The 21797-nt window shown below is 35.0% G+C and overlaps 1 protein-coding gene across 7 annotated transcripts in view; it reads left to right on the forward strand.

Annotated features, from left to right (window-relative positions):
- Nucleotides 1-21797, forward strand: part of RIF1 (replication timing regulatory factor 1) — a 56445-nt gene that overhangs the window by 16166 nt on the left and 18482 nt on the right. For 6 of the 7 annotated variants that reach the window (XM_082630266.1, XM_082630271.1, XM_082630272.1 and 3 more), the window contains exons 12-26: nucleotides 472-636; nucleotides 1127-1237; nucleotides 1915-1977; nucleotides 2465-2565; nucleotides 4055-4141; nucleotides 7023-7096; nucleotides 7320-7500; nucleotides 8829-8936; nucleotides 9295-9444; nucleotides 12886-12985; nucleotides 17381-17645; nucleotides 18783-18825; nucleotides 19377-19579; nucleotides 20152-20251; nucleotides 21602-21721. In XM_082630266.1, the coding sequence (XP_082486392.1) occupies nucleotides 472-636; nucleotides 1127-1237; nucleotides 1915-1977; nucleotides 2465-2565; nucleotides 4055-4141; nucleotides 7023-7096; nucleotides 7320-7500; nucleotides 8829-8936; nucleotides 9295-9444; nucleotides 12886-12985; nucleotides 17381-17645; nucleotides 18783-18825; nucleotides 19377-19579; nucleotides 20152-20251; nucleotides 21602-21721 (1871 nt within the window). The remainder of the gene's footprint in view (nucleotides 1-471; nucleotides 637-1126; nucleotides 1238-1914; nucleotides 1978-2464; nucleotides 2566-4054; nucleotides 4142-7022; nucleotides 7097-7319; nucleotides 7501-8828; nucleotides 8937-9294; nucleotides 9445-12885; nucleotides 12986-17380; nucleotides 17646-18782; nucleotides 18826-19376; nucleotides 19580-20151; nucleotides 20252-21601; nucleotides 21722-21797) is intronic. The other variant, XM_082630270.1, reaches the window with a different exon arrangement.

The raw sequence follows: 21797 nt of genomic DNA on the forward strand, positions 1-21797 counted from the left end.
ACTTTTTTCCACTACATTATGTGAAGTGCATTACAGACTCTTACGTTTGTTACAGAATTAGAATATTAGAGTTATAATTAAAAATACCAGATCTTAACAGATGTAAGGAATGTGGCTTAGTATGTATATCAGTGAAAGAAAATTATTTGCTGTTCATATTTTACGTTAACTATTCTAAGTCAAATTTTTATATTTTAAGTTTTAGGAATGCCTGCATATTAATGTTAAGGTATGGATTAATTAATGTCTGAGAATTCATTTAAATTGTGTGTGACACTAGTCTTAACCTAGTAAGATTAGTATTTAATTAGGAACTCTGTTGTGGGCTTTAAACAAAAACTCTTCAACTTTTATTGAAAAATTATTTACTTTTAAAAGTACATTGCATTGAAATGAAGTAAACAAACTATATTTATTTGGGTAACTAATTTAGTTGTACATAACTTAGCAATTTTGTTTGTTTGTTTAAAGGTGCTTCTCCATATGGAGCTCCCCGGATGAACTTGAGTTCAAATTTTGGTGGAATGGCCACAATCCCTTCTATACAAGTTTTGGGGCTTGAAATGTTGCTTCATTTTTTGTTGGGTCCAGAAGTCTTGAGTTTTGCTAAGCAAAACAAACTTACGCTGAGCTTAGGTATTTAATTGTTTTAAAAATCATTTCAATTACTAACACAGTTCAGAACACTGTACTTTGGGGTGAAGAAAGATATTTTCTATATCTTCTTTTTTATAAATTTATTTATTTATTTTTGGCTGCATTGGGTCTTCATTGCTGTGTGTGGGTTTTCTCTAGTTGCAGCGAGCGGGGGCTACTCTTCCTTGTGGTGCGCAGGCTGCTCATTGCGGTGGCTTCCATTGTTGCAGAGCACGGGCTCTAGGCGCGCGGGCTTCAGTAGTTGTGGTTGAGCGCGGGCTTATTTGCTCTGCGGGATGTGGGATCTTCCTGGACCAGGGCTAAAACCCGTGTCCCCTGCATTGGCAGGCAGATTCTTAACCACTGCGCCACCAGGGAAGTCCCTAAATCTTTTTCATAGAAAACATATCAGACCACCTAACATTTTACATCGAGAAATTTATTTCATAAAGCTTTGGTTTTGCATAATTGTCTTTTTTTTCTCTTTTAGAGCGACTTGAACATCCGTTAATCAGCAGCTCTTCTTTTTTTTCCAAACATGCAAATACATTTATCACTGCTGTTCATGATAGCTTTGTTGCAGTTAGAAAAGATGCTTCTGGTAAATATTTAAGAGAAGATTTTTATTATTTAAACCTGTGTTTAAAAAGAAAAAATGATAAATATTTATATAGTGCCACCTGTTTCCAGATTGTGCTGCAGGAGCTTTACATATAATTCATAGAATCCTCACAGCAACCTTCTATGTTAGCCTATTTTGCATATAAGGGATTGTGTTGTACTGAGAAGTAAATAACTTGTGCAAAGTTACATAGTAAGTGATGGAGCTGTGATTCACGCCTAGGCTCTGTGATTTTAGTATCTACACCTAAACTCCTGTGTTTTAAAGCCTATCAAGTAGTGATGACAGGTTTTAAAAATTAAATAGTTTGCTATTGTACTGGTTGGAGAATTTTTTTCTAGTGGCTTTCAGGTATCCTTCTCAGTCTTTAATCCTTGTCTCAAAAGTGAAAGGTATTCAATACAGAAAATACAGTCGATGAAAAAAAGAATTACCCTGAATATGTTAACAGTCCTTTTGAAAAACATTTCTTTCTTTAAACAAAAATGAGGTGAATAGTATATTGTAAACTGATTACAAGGTTGACTATTACAAGGAGAATTATATTTTAAATTTTTAAGTATTGCTCAGTTTATTTCTGTAGTATAAGCTTGAAAGGGAGAGCTTTTGTAGTCATATCTATTTCATTCTAAAGTACCTTTTATTTTGTTTGGCAGATGCAATTGTCAGTGCTATTTGGAAGGAGCTGGTTAGCTTGGTGAAGTCAGTTATTGAATCTGGTAAGCACTATAATGATCAAAAGATTTTTATAGCACCCAGTGAATTGCTTGGCTTTCATATATAAAATTAATTTTAAAATCATATTTTGAAGTATCTTATCTTCCAGACTTTACCTTTAAACAAAGCACTTTAGTAAGAAAAAACAAAAAAATTACTTTTTTTTTTTTTTTTCTTCTTTGCGGTACGCGGGCCTCTCACCGTTGTGGCCTCTCCCGTTGTGGAGCACAGGCTCTGGACGCGCAGGCTCAGCGGCCATGGCTTACGGGCCTAGTCGCTCCGCGGCATGTGGGATCTTCCCAGACCAGGGCACGAACCCGTGTCCCCTGCATCGGCAGGCAGACTCTGAACCACTGCGCCACCAGGGAAGCCCCCCAAAATTACTTTTTAATAGCTCTCTGAGTATATATTTTTACCCCTGAAAAGACTGTATTTTCATCCCTAAAAGTACATGTTTAGAACTGTACCCCTCCTTTTCCTTTTTGATAGGTAACAAAAAAGAGAGACCAGGTTCTGAAGTTTTGACTCTTCTATTAAAATCTTTGGAAAGCATAGTGAAGTCCGGAGTATTTCCTGTATTGAAAACACTGGTAAGTATAAGACCTATATGTGCTGGAATTTTAAAACCATATTCTGAAATAGAATTTTATATTGAAGGTACTACCACAGATCAGGATTTGGGAAGATATTTTATATCAAGTACTTATCAGCAATTTGGCCCTGTAATAAATGCTGTTCCATTGACTAAATAGAGTCATTTGAAACCTTCTTAATAAAGTAAATGATGACAGTGGCAACTACAGAAATCTTCTAGTGTGATAGGAAAAATAATAGGCCGTACAGAGAAAATGGGATAAGGGGCATGAAACTTGAACTGAAGAAACTCGGGTGAACACTAATTTTGTGACAAGATTGCTGAGCTCCACTGATTGTTAGTATGTACATTTAAAAAAATATCTGGTAATAATCTTGGAGAGCTTTTGCATTTTAAATATGTCCTGCATAGTAGAGAGGGGAAAAGTGAATTGGATATATTTTTTGTAATAGTGAGTTTCCCAAAATAAACTGCAGATGGAACAAGCCACACCCGTAGGTAGATTCTGAGTGATTCCTTTATGTGCCATGACAACCCTATCTACTGTGGCAGTAGAGGATAGTGGTTAGTAGCAAGGGCTCTGGTACAGACTAGGTTGAACCTCAGCCCAGCTATTAACTGCATGAACTTAGACACTCTGTCTACTCTTGTCTCTCTATAAAGAAGAGGTGTAGTAGTAGTTCATAATGAAATGCAGAGCATTATGGAGCTGGGACAAAATAAATGTGTCAACAAATGCTAATTATTATCTTTAGTGTCTGTTCAAATGAGAATACGTGAAAGCTTATTTTCACTAAGTTATTTTTGTCATGTTATTCACTTATGTTATATAATTCAGGTTAATACCAGTATAATAATATTTTTGGATGGCAGTTTGGTAATCTGTCACATTTGAGAGGCGTGTCTTAGATACAACTTCTAGTTAGCAGTTCTTTGAAATACTTGCTTCTGGCACTAGTGAGTACATAATTGATTGCAGAACTTCTTTTTGTAGTATAAAAAATGAAAATAGCCTCAAGGACCATTAATTTTTAAAAAGTTTGAACAAACTGCACATTTGTTTATCAGTTAAGAATGTGTCTACATAGACTGATGTGAAAACTCTGTAACACAGTCAGGTGAAGAAAATTAGTTCCAAAGTATCTTACAGTACAATATCATTAATGGTATAAAACAATAGGTACAAGACAGCCAACCTAGGAAGTTAAACGTTTCTCTGTACTTACATATATGGAAATTTAGGTCTAAAAAATAAACTCCAAACCAGTAGCATTGATTATTCCTGGAGATAAGAAAGGACTTCATCATTTTATTATTTATATTTCTGTATTTGAACATTTTAAGCTAATGAGAATGTATTTACATTAATGAACGAACATTACTTGTAATAAATTGTTAAAAATATAGTTAATACTATAAGATTTTTACTAAGTAAGGTACTACTTTTATGGCTAATGCACAGTAAAACCTTTTGTCTTTCTTAGGTTCTCATGGAAATTACAATTAAAGGACTTCCTCAGAAAGTACTAGGTTCTCCAGCATATCAGGTTGCTAATATGGATATTCTTAATGCAAGTATCTTAAATGTAATGATACTAAATTAGCTAATAAACGAAAAGATCCATGGTATTTTTTTCTTAAGGTAGTGAAACTTAGATTGCAAAGTTCCAAGAGAATTGAATTTGAATATGCTGATTATGTTAAAGGAAAAAATGATAGACAAAGTACAGGCGTACCTCAGAGATACTGCAGGTTCAGTTCCAGACTGCTGCCAAGAAAGTGAATATCACAGTAAAGAAAGTCACATGAAATTTTTCATTTCCCAATGCATGTGAAAGTTAATGTTTACACTATACTGTAGTCTGTTAAGTGTGAGTAAATAGCATTATTACTATAAAAAAAACAAAAAAAACCCTTAATTTAAAAGTACTTTATTGCTAAACAGATGCTGCCTATCATCTGAGCCTTCAGTGAGTCATCTTTTTACTGCTGGAGTGTCTTATCTCCATATTGACGGCTGCTGACTGATCAGGGTGGTGGTTGCTGAAGGCTGGGGTGGCTGGGAATTAAAATAAGACAACAGTGACGTTTGCTGTGATTGATTCTTCCTTTCACAAATGATTTCTCTGTAGCATGTAATGCTGTTGGATAGCGTTTTATCCACAGTAGAACTTCTTTCAGAATTAATTAGTCCTCTCAAACCCTACTGCTGCTTTATCAACTAAGTTTATGTAATATTCTAAATCCTGTTGTCGCTTCAACATCTTCACCAGGAGTAGATTCCATCTTAAGACACCACTTTCTTTGCTTATCCATAAGAAGCAACTCCTCATCTGTTAAAGTTTTATCATAAGATTGCAGCAATTCTTTCACATCTTCAGGCTCCAATCCTAATTCTAGTTCTTTGCTGTTTCTGCCACATCTGTAGTTATTTCCTCCACTGAAGTCTTAAACCCCTCTAAGTCATTCAGGAGGGTTGGAATCAACTTCTTCCAGACTCCTGTTTATGTTGATATTTTGACCTCTTCCCATGAATCATGAATGTTCTTCACGGCATCTAGAATGATGAGTCCTTTCCATAAGGTTTTCAGTTTACTTTGCCCAGGTCTATCAGAGGAATCACTCTTTATGGCAACTATAACCTTATGAAATGTATTTCTGAAAAAGGCTTGGAAGTCGACATTGCTCCTTGATCTGCAGAATGGATTTTGTGTTAGCAGACATGAAAACAACATTAGTCTCATTGTACATCTTCGTCAGAGTGCTTGGGTATCCAGGTGCATCATCAATGGGCAGTACTGTTTTGAAAGGATTCTCTTTTTTTTTTTTTCCTGAGCAGTAGGTCTCAACAGTGGGCTTAAAATACTCAGTAAACCATGTTGTAAACAGATGAGCTGTCATCCAGGGTTTGTTCCATTTATATAGAGCACAGGCAGAGTGGATTTAGCATGATTCTGAAGGGCCCTGGTATTTTGGGGATGGTAAATGGCATTGGCTTCAACTTAGAATCACTAGCTGCATTAGCCCCTAATAAAAGGCAGCCTGTCATTTGAAGCTTTGAAGCAAACATTGACTTTCCCTCTCTAGCTGTGAAAGTCCTGTATGGCTTCTTCCAATACGAGGCTGTTTTATCAACAGGTAGAAAATCTGTTGTTTAGGGTAACCACCATCATTATTAATTAAATAGCTAGGTCTTCTGTATAACTTGATGCAGCTCCTGTGTGAGCACTTGCTGCTTCACCTTGCACTTTGATGTTATGGAGAGGGCTATTTCCTTAAATCTCGTGAACCAAACTCTGCTGGCTTCACACTTTTCTTCTGCAGCTTCCTCACCTCTCAGCCTTCACAGAATTGAGGAGTTAGGACCTTGCTGTGGATTAGGCTTTGGCTTAAGGGAATGTTGTAGCTGGTTTGATCTATCTAGACCACTAAAACGTTCTCCATGTCAGCAATAAGGCTGTTTTGCTTTCTTACTATTACTTGTGTTCATGGAAGTAGCACTTTTCATTTCCTTCAATAACTTTTCCTTTGCGTTCACAACTTTGCTAACTTGCACAAGAGGCCTAGCTTTTGGCCTTTCTGACATGCCTTCCCTATTAAGCTTAATTATTTCTAGCTTTTGATTGAAAGTGAGAGACGTGCAACTAATCCTTTTGCTTAAACATTTAGAGGCAATTGTAGTGTTATTAATTAGTCTAAATTCAATATTGTTGTGTCTCAGGGAATGGGGAGGCCAGAGGAGATGGAGAGAGACAGGATAATGGCTGGTTAGTGGAGCCGTCAGGACATATAATGTTAAGTTTGAAAAATCGTGAGAATTACCAAAATATGACAGAGACATGAAGTGAACAAATGCTGTTAGAAAAATGGTGCCAATAGACTCGGTCGACATAGGGTTGCCACAAACCTTCAATATGTAAAAAATGCCATATCTGCAAAGCACAATAAAATAAGGTACACTAGTTATAATTAATGTGAAGAATTAAGTATGGCACTATTAATGGAACTGTTTTCCTGGATTAAACAAAGGGTTCTAGAAGGAAAGTTTTCTCTTTGCTTTTATATAATAATAGTTTAGGTTACTGTTACAAATTTTGGAAGCTTAGTAGCATTGGGTTAGTAGCATATGGTGAAGTATATTTAATATCTTCTGGATGTAGGTATTGTTGATCCAGCAAGTTATAAGTCAACATTTTTTTTATATCTGGAATCTCTCTCTTCTTTAATTGCTCACATAGATATAACAGCTATGATTAAAAGCTTGCTTTTTGTGTGTAGTTTGTGGAAGTACATTTGCTATCATTTTTGTCATTTCCTAAGTAATTTCGAAAGTTAAATTTCTCAAGCTTAAAACGGTCGTATTTCACATAATTGATTGTAGAAAACAAGTATAACAAGAAGGTATACTGTTTGTAACAGGAAGATTGATTGCCATCTCCCATCTTTTTTCAGGGAACTCCTGCTTTGTTCTTAATTCAGTTAATTTTCAATAATAATCTATTGGCATGTGGTGTAGAAGATGAAAGGTAATTTTAAACAAACAGTTTTGTTTATCTTGGAAAGTTTGTCATGTGATGAATGATATTCTTTTGACTTACTCTAAATTTTTTAAAAATGAAAAAAATCAAAATAAGAGTTGAGATTCATTTTTGTCTTTTCTGTCAGTTATTTTTATAACCTTGCTATAATGTAATTAACGTATTTTCAAAGAAAGTACAGTTAATGCATAGTTGAAAATTTTTTTTCCAGGTTTTTTCTCAACCTGGAAACACTTGTAGGCTGTGTTCTTTCTGGTCCAACTTCACCGCTAGCTTTCAGTGACTCTGTCTTAAATGTTATTAATCAAAATGCAAAGCAGTTGGAAAACAAGGAGCATGTTTGGAGAATGTGGAGTATTATAGTCACCCCATTAACTGAATGGATAAATCAGGTATGATATTTTAGCTGCATGTTTCCCCCAAATTTAATATCTTCCCTCTTTTTCTTCCTTGTTAGAGCACAGGGATATATGAATAGAAGTTTGTATTTGAATGGAAGATATTGCATATTTTTTTCTGCAGGATTGGTTAATTTTCTACTCTTTAGATTAGTTGATTTCATCATGTTTCTGCCTTATTCAAGAAAGTATAACTTAGTGGGGACTAAACAGTCCATTTTCTCCAGTAATTAGAAAGCCAGAAGGCTTACATGGTATATACAGATTCCCCTGTTTATATCTTGGATTCTTTCATTTGTACTACGGGGAATAATATGGGTATCTTGACTAGACTGTATATTCTTAGGATCCCATGGTCAATAGGATCCTATGTTGGTGATTACCTCAGAGCCATATTGTAGTTCCTAAATCATTAATTGTTGAGAGTTGACTAACCCTTACGTTTAATTACTTTAAAAAGTGGCAATATTGTCAGGGTATGGAGCTCAAGTTCTGTCACTATTAATAGTCATCAGCTGCTTTATCTGTTCATCAGATAAAGCATCTGTTATAACTCTCAAATGGAATGAAGACTCCAAAGAATTTGTTACGTGGTTATACAGTAGCCCTTATTTTGGCTGCTCGAGCCAACACTCCATTAAACATATTCTTCCCGAAGAAAAAAAGTTTATGTTCCTAAATAATTTCCCACTGTTTAAAGGATGCTAGAGGCCCTTTTTATAAGTCCTTGCTTGAATCTACCTTCTGTGTATAGTAAAAGATTTTGGAGTCTCCTTTGGGATTCTTTTTTTAGGACTTAAAACACAGTGCGTTGTTTCCCAGGGTTGCTTAAAAAATTACCATGAACTGATGGCTTAAATCAATAGGAATTTATTTTTTTATAGGTCTTGAGGCCAGAATTTCAAAATCAAGGTGTTGGCAGGTTTGGTTTCTTCTGGAGCTCTGAAGGAGAGTGTGTTCCATTCTTCTCTTAGCTTCCAGTAATTCTTGATGTTCCTTGGCTTGTCGATGCATCACTTCAGTCTCAGCCTCCATCTTCACATGGCATTCTTCAAAGTATCTTCTGTCTATTCAACTTCCCCTTTTGTTATAAGGATGCCGGTTGTTAAGGCCCACCCTAAACCGGCATGACTTCATTATTGCATGATTACATCTGCAAAGACCCTATTTCCATAGGTTACAGAGGTTAGGAGTTCACCATCTGTTGAACATCTCAACATTGGAGACACAATTCTACTCACTACACATAGTAAGATGTTACTACTTCGGGCTAGAATTAGATGGTAATTTGTCTAACTTTTTCATTGTTTTTCTTGTTTCAGACCAATGAAGTGAATCAAGGTGATGCCTTAGAACATAATTTTAGTGCCATCTATTGTGCACTGACTTTACCGATAAACCATGTTTTTTCAGCACAGAAAATTCCAGTGGTAAGGCAAAGTTTTACTTGATGAATTTGCATTTTTCTGAAAATATGTCACCCTTTATAATGAACCCCTACAGTAATTTTACCTAAAACAAGACTTTCTTATGACCTATAATCAGCTTAGGAGAAAGGAAAGTGGTGAAGGAAGAGAGAAGCTCCTCTTGACCTTTGATAATTGCTGGTATTGTGGCATTATTACAGTTCTTCAGTTAGAGCTCTGTGGAGGTGGGCAAACTCACTACCCTATACTAGTCTCCTCTTTGACACCTTAAACGTTACCGTGTTTTAAAAATGTTAAAGATGTATTCTGTTAGGTGTTTTGATGTGTAGATGTGTTTTCTAAATTTCTTTTTTATTACTAGGCCACCATGAAGACCTTACTTAAAACTTGGTCAGAATTATATAGAGCATTTGCTCGCTGTGCAGCTTTGGTGGCAACTGCAGAGGAGAATTTGTGCTGTGAGGAACTTTCTTCCAAGATAATGTCCAGTTTGGAAGATGAAGGCTTTTCAGTGAGTTTATCCTGATGCTGACCTTTTTTGCATGTAAAGGATTCTTTTCAAGTAAATAGAGATAACATTTGTGAACTGTCATTTACTAATGCTTTTAGTTTATAAGTAATGAAGTTAGTATAAAACGAGTAACAGCTTTGCAAAAAAGTTTTGTGTCTTTGGACTCTAAGGTCCATGTATCAGGACCATTTAACAGTGATACGCTTTTACTACTCTGTGGTGTGTGTGTGCCATTCTAGATGAACCGTACAAGGACCTTACTGTCCTGGACCTTGCTTTATCATATCTGTTAGCTCTTTAAAGTCTATCCTCTAGAAGTTTGTAGATCTAAAAATATAGGTTCCTATTCACTCCTTTCCCTTACTCTATAAAAAGAACAACTGCTGTCAGCAGTTTGGTATGTATCATTCTAGAATAGACCTCTTTCTTTCTACCCATAAGTTACATATTTATGCTCACATATGTACATGAATACAGTGTTCTTGCCAGCTGAAATTTATTTATTACTCTGAAGAATGCTTTTTTCCATCTGAAAAGATAGATTTTCTAGCTCTTAATAGTGGTTACCCCTGCGGAGAAGAGTAGAAGTATTTATAATATTCTCTTTTTAAAAATATTGGCATAATTCTGATTATGGTATTTTGGTACTATAGTATTTGTCAGAGCGACTTTAAAAATGTAAATGAGATTAAAACACTTCTGTAGCTTTTTGTTGCATTTGGAGGAAAAATCTGAACTGCTTACCACTGCCCTTGAAGTTTGTGCTTCCTTCTTCAAAGAATCTTATTTAATTTAATTAGTCTTGTTAATTTCTGTCTGAGCATCTTGTTATCAAAATCATTTGTGTACTTCATTCTGTAACTTCCCCCACACTCCATGAGGTTAGGGACTTTCTGTCTTGTTGATGTATATCCCTGGCTTTTATCTGGCCACCTAGACAGTGAATTTGTTGAAGGCTTTTATAATTGTTAGGGAGAAGCTTGACCCTCAGTTTTCACCTTTAAATTATTGTCTTGGATAGGCTTACATCTTTGTTCTCTTCTGCAAGAAATGTAGAATCTATCAAGTTTTATAAAATACCCTGTTGGGACTTTGCTTGTCATTGGTTGGTTATATTGCATTTATAGATTAATTTGGAAAAGAATTTACATCTTTATAATGTTGAGTTTTTCTATTAAGGAATATTTATTTAATTCTAAACTTAACCAAGCTTGCTTGAGTTTTTGGAAGTTTTAAAGCTGTTTTTCAGCTGTTATGTATGGTCTCTTCGCTGCCCATATTTGGTTGCTGCTGGAGTATATGAGATCGGTTGGTAATGTGCATTTCCGTATGTTAAACCAAACTTGTGTCCTTAAGATGCCCTTCTTTGTCACAGTGAAAATCTTTTAAAACATTGTAGATAAGTGTTTTAAAATTTTTTGCGTATATCTTCATTAGTGAGATTGGAGTTCCTCATTGTCCAATTTTTGTATTTTGGGAATAACAGACATGTATGTGACTGATAACGCCTTATCAAATATGTAACTAAGTAATTAGTTACAATTTTTAGGTTTCAGAAAAATTTTTATCAGTTTTGAAGATACTGTTCATTTGTTCATTTCTGTAAAATTTTTTTCATTTTTACAACTTATGCATCTAAGACTGTTCTTATTTTTCTTACTGCTACTGTTACAAATGCATTGTTTGATAATAATTTTTTTATATATATAATTTTTAAAACATTTATTTATTTATTTATTTTGGCTGCATCAGGTCTTAGTTGTGGCACGCAGGAATCTTTTAGTTGCAGCATGGTATGCGGGCTTCTTAGTTGTGGCATGCGAACTTAGTTGCAGCATGCACGTGGCTTCTAGTTCCCTGACCAGGGATCAAAACCAGGCCCCCTGCATTGGGAGCGTGGAGTCTTACCCACTGGACTACAGGGAAGTCCCACTAATTTTTAATTTTTTTGTTACTAACCTCTTTTTTAGTTTGTAAAGTTTTTGGGTTTTCCTCTTGCCTTTAGAATTTAGACATTTCACCATGGTGTGTCTTGAGGCATCTTTTAAACTGTTTTAAGTACTTGGTAGACCCTTTCAGTTTAAAGAGCTGTGCCTTCATCTCAGGAAGAGTGCTTAGATCTTCAGGTGTCATCTTCTGTGTCTGTTACTTTTCTTTCTTTATATCTGTTTGTGTTTTGCTTTATTTTTGGTACTGCTTTCTGGGACCTTGATACTTATGTTTCCATTCTTCCTCTGTTTAAATGCTGAGGTGTTTTATAATAGTTTTATTTTTACATTTATGTTTTTAAGTGGATATGATTTCCTCTTTGAAGATAGTAGTTTTCTTCCCTTTCTGTTATTACCTCTTTCCTCGTGGATTAGTTCTATTGGTATTTAGCACACCTTCTTCATATTTGTCAATAAAGGTTAATATTGAACAGTATTGGTAGCTGGAATGTGTTTTCTAACCCAGGAGAGATCCCCTGTTTTTCTGGCTTTGATAGCCAATTGTAGTTACAAGCAAGCTTTGCCTTGTAATTGTGAGCAAGAAGGAAGCACTGGAGCTTTAACATCTTTTCTATATGGATGTATCATCTGTACTGAACCTTCCATGTGGTTTTCTTAGGTTAACTGGGGGCTCTCCCTTCCTCCTCTTGGTCCTTAACACTGACAGGGGGAGGTTGTCTTTAGTGGCAGACATGTGAATTAGTCCAGTGAATTGGACAAGTGAAAGGTAGTGGAGAATAAAAGAAGAGCAACTGTGTTATAGAACTTTAATTTCAGTAGTCTTTTAATTACCCATTTGATTTTTCTAATGACCATCATATCTTTTTCTCAGAACCCTCCCTGTGTCTTCTGTTACTCAGTTTCTTATAGGAAAGCTCACTATTTTTGAGGTGTTCTTTGACTCATGGTGCTGGGATTTCCTTTGTTCTATTTTCAGTCTCCCTTGCCCCCCGTGTCTTTAAAAAAAGTTTGCAGAAAAATGTCTGATGCTTCTAAGGGTTTATTTTTATTTCATTTGGATTTGAGGAGGGAGGAGGAAAGGGTATCGGGGAGCTTTAGCAACATTTCACATTTTGTTTTGTTTCTGCTGGGTTTAGTGAACACTCCTGTAATTTTGAAGAGAAATTCGATAAAGAATCTAATTTTGAACCTAGCTCTTCGATTCTCAATTTATTGGTTTATATGCTGAGTTTTCTGGGCATCTTAAAGCTGAATTGTTTTCCATAAATATTAAGAAACAAAAAAAAGGTACAGTACTTGGCACACAGCAGTTAACTGGGAAATATTCATAACCATATACTTAATGGACCTTAAATGATATAAGCTATGATGTGTGTTACTATATGTTATATGTGGGAGTTAAAGTCTTATATTTTGGTTCATGCTTACACTTTATATAAACCATGCCAGTAGTTAAAAGATTCTAATATAATACTTAACTATTCTTTCCTAGAATTTATTGTTCTTGGATAGGATCACTCATACTATTACTGTAATGGTTGATTGCATCGACTTTTCACCATATAGTATTAAGTATCAGCCCAAAATTAAATGTAAGTATTTTATTTGCTTACCTACTATATCATCAACATGGCTGTCTGAACTGTCGTCAGGGCAACTCCTACTAGCTTCTCCCATCTCGTTTCGCCGGCTTCTGGTGCTGTGCAACCATGGTAGGTACTAGGCTAGTAGCTCACGTGCTTGCTCTCTTTCCTTCTCTGTGTGTGTGTCTCTCTCACCCTCCTGCCCCAATCTAACTCCTGTTTATTATGCAGAAACATAAATATTGTCCTATTTAGAGATGGTCTAATAATACAAATGATTTTGCTTACTCCATCTGGTACAAGGGATTACCTGGACAAAAAACTTTGACGTTTGTTAAAATGTTCTTATTTGGTAGGCTGATTTGAAATAATCATTGAGTTGACATTCAACTGCATAGAAAATTGTGGCAGTGATTAATCAGTTATGGTTTTACAGGAAATTTAAAATGATGCTAAAAGTTTAACTCAATTTTTACTGTATAAAATTGGACAATTGAAATCATAACAAGTCTTATTTTTATAATTATGTTCCTTGGTTAATTCTAAATTGTAATAAATACTGAGCTATTTTATTCTACTGAGTGGTTCTTTGAACTTATATATTTCTACCAGTGATTATATATTTTCATATTGTATAGGAAAGAACCTTCCAGTAATGAAAAATGTGGATGTTTAAAGGTTACTTTTCCTGTTGAAAGATTGGGAACATACTCAGTTTTCTTTTTTTTTTTTTAAGGTTCATATCCTTTTTTTAAAAAATTTATTTTATTTGTTTATTTTTGGCTGCATTGGGTCTTCATTGCTGCGTGCGAGCTTTCTCTCGTTGCAGCGAGCAGGGGCTACTATTTGCTGCGGTGTGCGGGTTTCTCATTGCGGTGGCTTCTCATTGCGGAGCATGGGCTCTAGGTGCGCGGGCTTCAGTAGTTGTGGCACGCGAGTTCAGTTGTTGTGGCTCGCAAGCTCTAGAGTACAACCTCAGTAGTTGTGGCGCATGGGCTTAGTTGCTCCATAGCACTTGGGATCTTCTCAGACCCGGGATTGAACCCGTGTCTCCTGCATTGGCAGGCAGATTCTTAACCACTGTGCCACCAGGGAAGGCCCTCAGTTTTCTTTTAATAAGATCTATCTTTGATGAATTAGTGTAAAGATTACTAGAACATAAAATATTTTTAGGGGTTTTTGGGGGAGTTTTTGGCTTTTTTGGGGGGTGTTTCAGTTTTAAATAGTAATGTAGAGAAACATGTTATGTGACTAAAGTGTATTACAGGTCAGAGCATCCCGGCCTCGATGCCACAGAAATGGATGTGCTTGAATTTTTTGTTTTTAATCTCAGCCCCCCTTTGGGCTGAACAACACTTAATCTGATTACCTCTTTGTCCGAAAAATAAAATTCTCTAAATATCTTAACTATAAAGGTTATATAACCAATGATATCAGAAATTTTTTTGTGGGCTTCCCTGGTGGCGCAGTGGTTGAGAGTCCGCCTGCTGATGCAGGGGACACGGGTTTGTGCCCCTGTCTGGGAAGATCACACATGCTGCGGAGCAGCTGGGCCCGTGAGCCATGGCCGCTGAGCCTGCGCGTCTGGAGCCTGTGTTCCGCAACGGGAGAGGCCACAATGGTGAGAGGCCCGCGTACTGCAAAAAAAAAAAAAAAAGAAAAATTGTAAGCCACCGAAGTTTGATAAGGCAAGACGATGAGCTCCAGGTGGACATAATTTTACCTATTTTGTTACTTCTGAAAAATTATGAATATCCATGATCTATAAACCCAGAATTAGAAGTCTTTTGTCTTCATTCCTTGTCTTGCAAGAGGTGTTCTTGCTGTTTAAATTTATGGAAGCTAGGGGAGATTTCTAAAAGCTGCCAGCAAAAGTTGAGGGAGAGATAAAACAAAAATTAGAACTAGTTGAAAGAAAATTATTATTATTCATAAATATGCATAAGGATCACTTTGAGAGTTTTTGGATAACTTATTTTGTAACTTGTTTTAGAGAAACATTGCAAAAATTATACACAGACACTAAACATTCTTTACTCAGATTTCTCAGTTATCAGTTGATTGCTTTTGTCATCATTTTCATCCCCCACTCCCCTTTATACTTTTTATTTTTATTTCCTGGAACCATTTCAAAGTAGTTGTAGACAAGTCTTTGATCTAGAACATTTCCCAAGTCTTGTCTTTCACAACCTTTAAAAGTGAAGAGTACAGGGCTTCCCTGGTGGCGCAGTGGTTAAGAATCCGCCGGCCAATGCAGGGGATACGGGTTTGAGCCCTGGTCTGGGAAGATGCCCGTGCGCCGCAACTACTGAGCCTGCGCTCTAGAGCCCGTGTTCCACAACAAGAGAAGCCCGCACACTGCAACGGAGAGTAGCCCTGCTCACTGCAACTAGAGAAAGCCTGTGCGCAGCAATGAAGACCCAAGGCAGCCAAAAATAAATAAATAAATAAATTTATTCATTTTTACAATTAATAAATCTTTTTTTTTAAAAAAAGCAAAGAAATACAAATAAAGTTACTTTTTGAGAGTCTCTCAATTGGGCTCTGTCAATATTTCCTCAAGATTAGATTGAGATTGCATTTCTTCACTGGGATACTACAGGAGTATTTTTTTCAGTGCATTATGTCAACAGGCACACACGTCAGTTTGTCCCATTACTAATGATGTTAACATTTACTATTTGGTTAAGATGGTATCTGCCAGGTTTTCCACAGTAAAGTTAATTAGTAAATACTTATAATTAATAAGTTAATGTTTTGTGGCAGGTAATTTGAGACCGTGGAAATACCTTGTTAACCCAGCATACTTTTACCCATGAGTTTTTCAGCCACTGATGCTTCTTGCTTAAAACACTATGATGTTTCCCGAAGTGGTAGTTCATATTGTTTCATTTAATTACGTTATATTACTTTGTATCAAGGAGTTTATCTCCTTTGCTTTAATTACATTAATTCTAAAAGCTGTCCCCATTTAAATTATTTATCTCATTATGTTCCCATAATAAACCATTCTACAATTATTTATCAAGCCACTAAGCACCAGACACTTACAGGTGCAAGTGACATCCTAACGTAAGATATAGCTTCCTTTGTCCCCTATTTATTTTGTTTTTATCAGCATGGATTTCTGTTATTCAGTAGGCTTTAATTTATTGGTGTCTATTACCTTTTCATATGTTTCCATTATTCTTTGAGAACTTTGACATAAGATGTTTATATTTTTCCCTGCCTCCGCCTGGAACCAGCCATATCTCCAAGGAATATGGTTCCTTTTAGCTGAGAATGGCATTTAGAAACCAAAATCTGTTCATTGCTATTAAGGTGTCACTGCTTCTGGATCTCTGAGTGGACAGAGGTGGGAAATACATTGGTGTGTTTGTGAACTACACAGTTATGTTTCTCTAGATTTACTTTCAGTTATTTTCTCATATCATAAGGTTTATTCTGGTCTTGGATATCCCTTTTCTCTATTTACCTGCCTCAGTATATATACTGTTTGATCAGTCTCTTGTATGTAACTGCTCCCCTGACTACAGGCTGTCTTCAGCCTCAGCATACTAGCCAAGAATTTCTGGGTGGCCTTTCCAGTTTAAATTATTCATGTATGGGAAACTGATTCTAGGGAAGAAGGTTGACTTCCTTTCAGTAGCAACACTTGTTTTTCATTTCAGCACATGATATTTTTAACTAATAAGCACTGAATTAGAGTTTTCTCTTAAATCTGAGATATCTTAACCTTAAAAGAATGGATTCTTTGAGGGAAACAAAGGTAATTTTGGAATAGGTACGATTTTCTTGACAAGACATAATGGGTTTACCCCTGGAGAGAGATGGAGTCTAAGAAGGGTGCAAAGGAAAGTTGGACAGATACATCTTTTTCTTTAAATCTAGGCTTTTTTCCTTGTATTATTTCTGAGGATTTGGATCTCTGACTTGTTCAGTATTAATTTGTGGGATTTAGTGTACTATAGATGAGCCAGGGAGCAATGATTCTAAGGGAAATCTTGTTTCTTATTTTTTAAATGGACTTTAAACTTTTAATTTTGGAGCACAGCTTATATAATTTAGTGTTTTCTTACAAATTAGTTGTTGAAATTCTGAGACTATAAAATAAAAATTTTAATGCATTTTAAAAATTCCTTAGAGAAAATAGAGTCATTTTTCTGAAATTCTTATTCTAGCTCTGCCAAACAGTTTTCCCTTATCTCTGATTCTCTTTTAGAGATAATGTTGTAGTGATGTTTATCCACTAATGGTATTTCATTTTAAGATTTGTGGGTATCACTCTACAGAAACACATGTATTAGATGTAGATGTCATGTAAATGTGAGACATAAATTGTAAAGATGAACAGTGACACTTTTCAACACACTTGAGTTTTTAATAAGTTTAATTTTATCCTAGCACCACAGAGACCTTCAGATTGGTCCAAAAAGAAGAAGGAGCCCTTGGGGAAATTGGCTTCTTTATTTAAACTTATTGTGAGAGTGATCTATTCTTTCCATACTCTGAGCCTCAAGGAAGTACATTCTGATACTCTCCTCGCTATTGGCAACTCAATCACCAGCATTCTTTCCAATGTACTTGGACATATTTCTTTGCCTTCTATGATCCGAAAAATATTTGCAACTTTAACAAGACCTCTGGCATTATTTTACGAAAAGTCAAGGTAAGTATTTTGGCTTAATAACTTTGAATTAAACATATATAACTAGATTTAGGTAGCAAACGTTTATTGTTTTCATATCAGCTTTGCTGTTAAAGATCTTAATCTAAAGTTTAGTGGAAAGGGTAATATATGAAACTATGCTTTTGTTAAAAAGATAGTTCAAGTAATAAATAAGTATGAGATAGAAATTGGAAGTCACTTTATTTTTCATGATTAATCCAACCCTCTTTTTACTTTAGTGCATGTCTTTTCAGAACTGTTAATACAAAAAGCATACCTCTTAAATGTATGATAGATATGACTTGACACACTGCTTTGCAGTTAAGTATTATATATGGTGTGCACTTAGTATATTGGATGCATCTTGCATCATACACCTAAGAATCTCATTGTTTTTAATGTCTGCGTAGGGCTTCATGAAACTTCACCCAATTTCCTGTTGGTGGACATATGTTTTCTAGTCTTTTTCCTTACAACTAACAATATCACATTTGAACATATGTGTACATAAATCATTTGCCGCTAAATAGCAGAACAGGGCCCTAAAATTGAAATGGTTGGTTCAAAGGGTATATGCATTTAAATTTCTGAATTACCCTCCAGAAGTTTGTATTAATTCACATTACCTTTTACATTTGAACCAAAGAAAGCGGTGCCTAAAAAACAACATGAAAAAATCCCAAGTAACATACTTGAAAGAAGCATTTTGGAAGAATTCATTATGTTCTTTATAGCAAGCTTGTGTGGTTCAGTTATAATACAGCCTGTCTTTCATAAATTCACAGAGAAAGCTTTAGGAACAGATTTTGTAAACTACAAAATGGAACTCCAAATCCATTAAGTTTTTGCAAATCTTTTTTAGTCCTTAAGCTTCATCAAAAATAATAATGCTTTTTAAAAAGCATGGAAACAAGTGACTAGTATTAATACTTTGAGGTCTATTCCAGATGTTTTTCTTTAACTCCTATTTTAAAGACAGGTTTGTTTCATGTTTAAATGTTTGCAGTTTGACAATTTTTGTTAGGTCTTCGGGCACCTTTGTATATCACTACACGTGTCTCATTTTTTTGTGCTGCATTACGATATTTCTAGGTTTAATGTTCTAAAATATAAATGGTACTCTGTTTTTCTTCATAGGTTTGATGAAGTTCCTAAAGTATATAGTTGTATGAACAACAAGGTAAAAATAGACATTGTCCATAAAACACACTTTCATGAAGAAAAATTTTAGGATTTAAATAATTGTCTTCCTTAAATATAATTTTACTGATTTTTTTTTAAAGGGTCATTACACCTTAATTTTAATGAACTTTTAGTAACAAGACTTGGATATAATCAAAGGATAGTTTTTTAAAGAAAGATTTAATATTGCTTTAAATTCATATAACTCATCTCCTGTCTCATCCCTTTATATATGAAGGTAATTGGTTCCAAGGTTTTATAGGTAAAACTTGTGTAGGTAACTATTAATCTCCTATAATTTATGTGAAAACATAATTTTTTCTGTTAATGGAGAATAAGCTTGAATTCAAGCTGTTGTTTCGATAAAGTAAGTTCTTGCCGGCCTATAAAGAGTGTTATATATTAAAGGTGATGGGAGCTTTTTAAAAAAAAAATTGAAATAATAGCATGTTCTGTGAGTTTAATTTAGTATGCTTTGTGCTTTTATTTTTTCTGTTTGAAAAGTAACATTTCTAAGTGTTATCCTAATGAACTTTTTCTTTTTCCTAGTTAGAAAAGCTACTAGGAGAAATTATTTCTTGTCTACACATCAGCTACACTGGGACTTATGACAGTGAACTTCTTGAACAGATCTCGCCATTATTATGCATAGTATTTTCACACAAGAATAAACAGATTAGAAAACAAAGTGCTCAGTTCTGGAATGCCACATTTGCTAACGTGACGATGTTGATTTATCCTGAGGAGTTAAAGTATGCTAACAACAAAACTCTTTTATACAGTTACTCTGTTCTGATTGTGCATTGACATTTTGGTTTTAACATGAAATTTCCTTATGAGGGGTCATTGCAGAGGATTTCTTAGTTGAAATATTATTATTTGGAGTACATGGTGATTATTAAAATTATTTGACCCTTTGCTTTGGTCCTTAGAGTAACCTTAGTTTTAGGAACATAAAAAGCAATTTCAGATTATCCTTAACAAAAGAAATTTCCAGCAAAAGGCAGGAAATTGATGGCTGTTAAATCTAAGTGACGTGTACTTAATGTAACAGTCTACTTTTGCTCAAAATTTTGCTCAAAATTTTATGATTAAAATTTGGAAAATTGGAAAATATCTTAAAGAATAAAATTCAGAAACTGAAGAGTTTAGTGAAAAATTCAAATATTGTCTGTAATTTCTCCCAGTTTTATATATGTGGAGTAAAAAACGGTCTTTAAGTTGGCTGTATTTTGCCACTTTAAAATTATAATTAAAGTGTTCTTGTTAATGTGTCATCGTTACTGCTTACTTAAGGCATATATATTTATGTATTTTTTTGAAGACCAATACTAAAACAAGCCAAACAGAAATCTCTGCTTCTGTTGCCTGGTTTGGAAAATGTTGAAATTATTGAGGAATCCAGTGGACCATATTCAGATACAGTAAGTTGGGGGGGGGTGTTGTTTACTTTTGCATGATGTTTGAGTAGTTCTTTTATTGCGTTTCAGTGTAGTTTTAAAAAGGACAAAAGCTTAGAATGTTTTACTGAAGTGATAAACAAGTAAAACCTGAACAGAAGTGTTCCGTAACAGGAGTTTTCCATAAAGTTAGTTGTGTGGCCTAGAAAACTTAGGAATTAAGGGCAGTCAGTTTCACCATGGAGTCTCATTTAAATAATCTCTGGTTCTTGTTCATTAATGATCTTTTTTATTTAACTATGGCACCTCATGTATTGTTTTGCAGAGGTTGGAATTATTGAAATATATGGTTAAATGTTGCTTTATATAAACTGGGAATACTAGTTACTAATCCCTATGTAAGCAAGAGCTACACTTCATTTTCTAATTTCTTTGCATTGAATCTCATTCATTCTGCCAGAGAAACACATCCTTGATATCACATTATCCATTTGGACCAAGGTTACTTTGGCTAATAGTACTTGATTACTGTCTAAAGATTAAGGAGTAAAGATAGATGGGCCTCCCTGGTGGCGCAGTGGTTGAGAGTCCGCCTGCCGATGCAGGGGATACGGGTTCGTGCCCCGGTCTGGGAGGATCCCATATGCCGCGGAGCGGCTGGGCCCGTGAGCCATGGCCGCTGGGCCTGCGCATCCGGAGCCTGTGCTCCGCAACGGGGGAGGCCACAACAGTGAGAGGCCCGCATACCGAAAAAAAAAAAAAAAAAAAAGATAGAAGCACTATATACTCATCAGGTAGAACACCCTTAGGCACTTTTTTCCTATTCAACAACAAATGGAGTCTCACGGTTTTTGTTTAGAACCTTAGGAGAAAAAGTGTTATAGCTAGCTAAATGCTCTTACTTAGTTTTGGGTTTTGGGTAAAATAAAAATTCTTATCTAGACTTGTTTAGACTCCTTCAGTGTAATTTGGCCTGAAAAAGCCATATATTCTGTTGGGAGGGACCTGATAGTATTTTCTGTCATGTATGTTTTATTGTTTAAAGATTTATGGCTTTGGTTTTTCTTTTTAAAAATTTTCCAGTAATAAGAGGGATATTTGAGTTCAGTAATTCGATTCATTTTTATAGTGTTTATTTGATATATGTTATTTTCAGGATGCAAAACAACTATTGCTATATAAGTTGGAGACAACAAATCTTTGCTGTTACTGCATCAGATAGTGGCTTTCTTTTCTTTGACATGATCTTAGTAGATATGAATAGTCAAAAGAAATTTGAAATGAGTATTGATTAGACTGTAATTATCAAAATGTGAAAAGGATAAATAAAAAACATTTGCACATAGTGAAATTGTTTTACTTTTACAAAAACAGACAGAAAATTCACAGTTAAATATGAAGATAAGTGGCATGGAAAGAACCTCAAGTGGAAAAAGAGATTCTTTTTTGGCACAAACAAAGGATACAAAAGACAATATGAAACCACCAGCTAAAGTATGTTTTTCAAAGTGTATTTAATAGAACTTTTAAAATTAAAGTATATGGTAGCCTGCAAATATACAACTTCTGA

This window comes from Mesoplodon mirus (assembly GCF_964341445.2).
Source record: "Mesoplodon mirus genome assembly, chromosome: 8".
Taxonomy (NCBI): domain Eukaryota; kingdom Metazoa; phylum Chordata; class Mammalia; order Artiodactyla; family Ziphiidae; genus Mesoplodon; species Mesoplodon mirus.